The sequence below is a fragment of the Penaeus chinensis genome, chromosome 23 (genome assembly GCF_019202785.1).
Source record: "Penaeus chinensis breed Huanghai No. 1 chromosome 23, ASM1920278v2, whole genome shotgun sequence".
Taxonomy (NCBI): Eukaryota; Metazoa; Arthropoda; class Malacostraca; order Decapoda; family Penaeidae; genus Penaeus; species Penaeus chinensis.
This window is the reverse complement of record NC_061841.1, coordinates 3,755,597-3,758,096: the sequence shown is the minus strand read 5'-3', so window position 1 is coordinate 3,758,096 and position 2,500 is coordinate 3,755,597. Positions and strand designations below refer to the sequence as shown.

General features: G+C 53.6%; 1 protein-coding gene across 1 annotated transcript in view; it reads right to left on the bottom strand.

The window, feature by feature from the left end:
- Positions 1 to 2,500, bottom strand: part of LOC125037458 (phosphatidylinositol 3-kinase 2-like) — a gene marked incomplete at its 5' end in the record, with an annotated part of 25,696 nt that overhangs the window by 18,472 nt on the left and 4,724 nt on the right. Inside the window, 2 exon segments of the mRNA XM_047630604.1 lie at positions 718 to 746; positions 749 to 777. Of these exon segments, the coding sequence (XP_047486560.1) occupies positions 718 to 746; positions 749 to 777 (58 nt within the window).

The window sequence follows — 2,500 nt, the reverse complement described above, 5'->3', positions numbered from 1 at the left end:
GAGGAGGAGGAGGAGGAGGAGGAGGAGAAGGAGGAGGAGGAGGAGAAGGAGGAGGAGGTGAGGAGGAGGAGGAGGCGGAGTAGGAAGAGGAGGAGGAGGAGGAGGAGGAGGAGGAGTAGGAGGAGAGAAGGAGGAGGAGGAGGAGGAGGAGGAGGAGGAGGAGGAGGAGGAGGAGGAGGAGGAGGAGGAGAAGGAGGAGGAGGAGGAGGCGGAGTAGGAAGAGGAGAGGAGGAGGAGGAGGAGGAGGCGGAGTAGGAAGAGGAGGAGGAGGGAGGAGGAGGAAGAGGAGGAGGAGTAGGAAGAGGAGGAGGAGGAGGAAGAGGAGGAGGAGGAGGAGGAGGAGGAAGCGAGGAGGAAGAGGAGGAAGAGAGGAAGAGGAGGAGGAGGAGGAGGAGGAAGGGGAGGTGGAGGAGGAGGAGGAGGAGGAGGAGGAAGGGGAGGAAGAGGAGGAGAAGGAGGGAGAGGAGGAGGAGGAGGAGGAGGAGGAGGAGGAAGAGGAGGAAGAGGAGGAGGAGGAGGAGGAAGAGGAGGAGGGGAAGAGGAGGAGGAAGATGAATAAAAGGAGGAAGAATATAGGAGGAGGAGGAGGAGGAAGAGGAGGAGGGGAAGAGGAGGAGGAAGATGAATAAAAGGAGGAAGAATATAGGAGGAGGAGGAGGAGGAGGAGGCGGAGTAGGAAGAGGAGGTGGAGGAGGAGGAGAAGGAGGAGGAGGAGGAGGAGGAGGAAGAGGAGGAGGAGGAGGAGGAGGAGGAGGAGGAGGAATAAGAGGAGGAGGGGAAGAGGAGGAGGAAGATGAATAAAAGGAGGAAGAATATAGGAGGAGGAGGAGGAGGAGGAGGAGGAATCTTTAAAGGAAGATTTAAAGGAATAATTAAAGTAGGAAAATGAAAAAAGAAGAGGAAAAGGGGGAAGGATGAAGAAGGAGGATGAGTGGTAGGAAGACGAGTAGGAAGGAGAAGAGGAAAAGGGGGAAGAGGAGGAGAAGAAAGAGGATTAGGAGGGAGAAGAAGGAGATGGAGAAGGAGGAGGAGGAGGAAAAGGAGGAACATCAACAACAAGAAGAGGAAGAAGAGAAGGAGAAAGAGAAGGAAGTGAAGGAACAGGAGAAGTAAACACACACACACACACACACACACACACACACACACACACACACACACACACACACACACACACACACACACACACACACACACATTTGTGGGTGGGCGTACTTACGTATGTATATATGGATATACATATGCATGCAAATACGTACTCATTAGTTACTGCACACGGCTTCACGTACAATCCCTCGTTCACACCAGCGCATCTCCGCCGCCCACACACCCCGCCCACTTTCGCCTTCGTCCGTGGGCGGGCATGGCGGGCAAGAACCGATATCCCCCTCCTCCCTGTACCCCCTACCCCTATCCCCCCCTCGCATGCCCTTCCAGTTTCTTGTACCTCTTATCTCTCCCCTCTTCCCTAATATCGATGCCCCCTTCCCTCTTTCCCCCTTATATATACACCCCTTTTTCTCCTTCTCCTTCTCTATCCTCCAGCTCCCTACTCCTATCCTCCTATCCTCTGTCTCCTTGCTCCCCTTCCCCTCAACACCTCTCTCCCCCTACCCCCACCCCCTCCCTCCCTAATGTCCCCTATTTCCTTTCTTCTTAGCTGCCCACTTGGCCCTTTCCCTCTCTAGAACACCTACCCCCTCTCTGGAACCTCTATCCCCTATCCCTACCCCACCTCCGGAACCTCTATCCCCCACCCCTGCCCCCCCCTCCGGAATCCCTACCCCCCCTCTTCAGAAGCCCCTGCCCCCCCCCCCCCCGCCCCCTCTCCCCTCCAGGCTTCCAGTCCGTGTGTGAGAACTTGAGGAAACAACACTAAAAACATCGTAAACCAACACGCATAAACCCGGACATGCGCGCACCGCCACACACATGCACGCACGCAGACGCACATAGATATCTACGCACGTATATACATGTGTACACATACACACGTATACATTCACACACATACACTTATCCTCTCCATATACAAACGTACACCTCTCACACACTCACCTACACACACACACACACACACACACACACACACAACTGCCCTCTATCCCATGCACACGCATCCACCCACCTACCTCCTACACAAACACACAAACACCCCCTACACACATACACACACACCCTACACAAACACACACACACACCCTACACACAAAAACGCACACACACACACACACCCTACATACAAACGTACACATACACACACACACACACACACAACCCCCCCCCCCCCCACCACCACCCCCACCCTTCAAGAAGCAGATAGCGTGGGACTCAGAAAGATAATGATGACGTCTAGACTGAAGAGGCTGATGTATGTATAAGTCTCCCCTCTCTTCTTTTAACTGTTAACGCTTACCATTGCATTAATCTTGCGTGAGTGTTTAGCTGTTTTGTGATTGATGTATTTTGATGCAGCCGATTGTCAGTACTTAATTCTTAG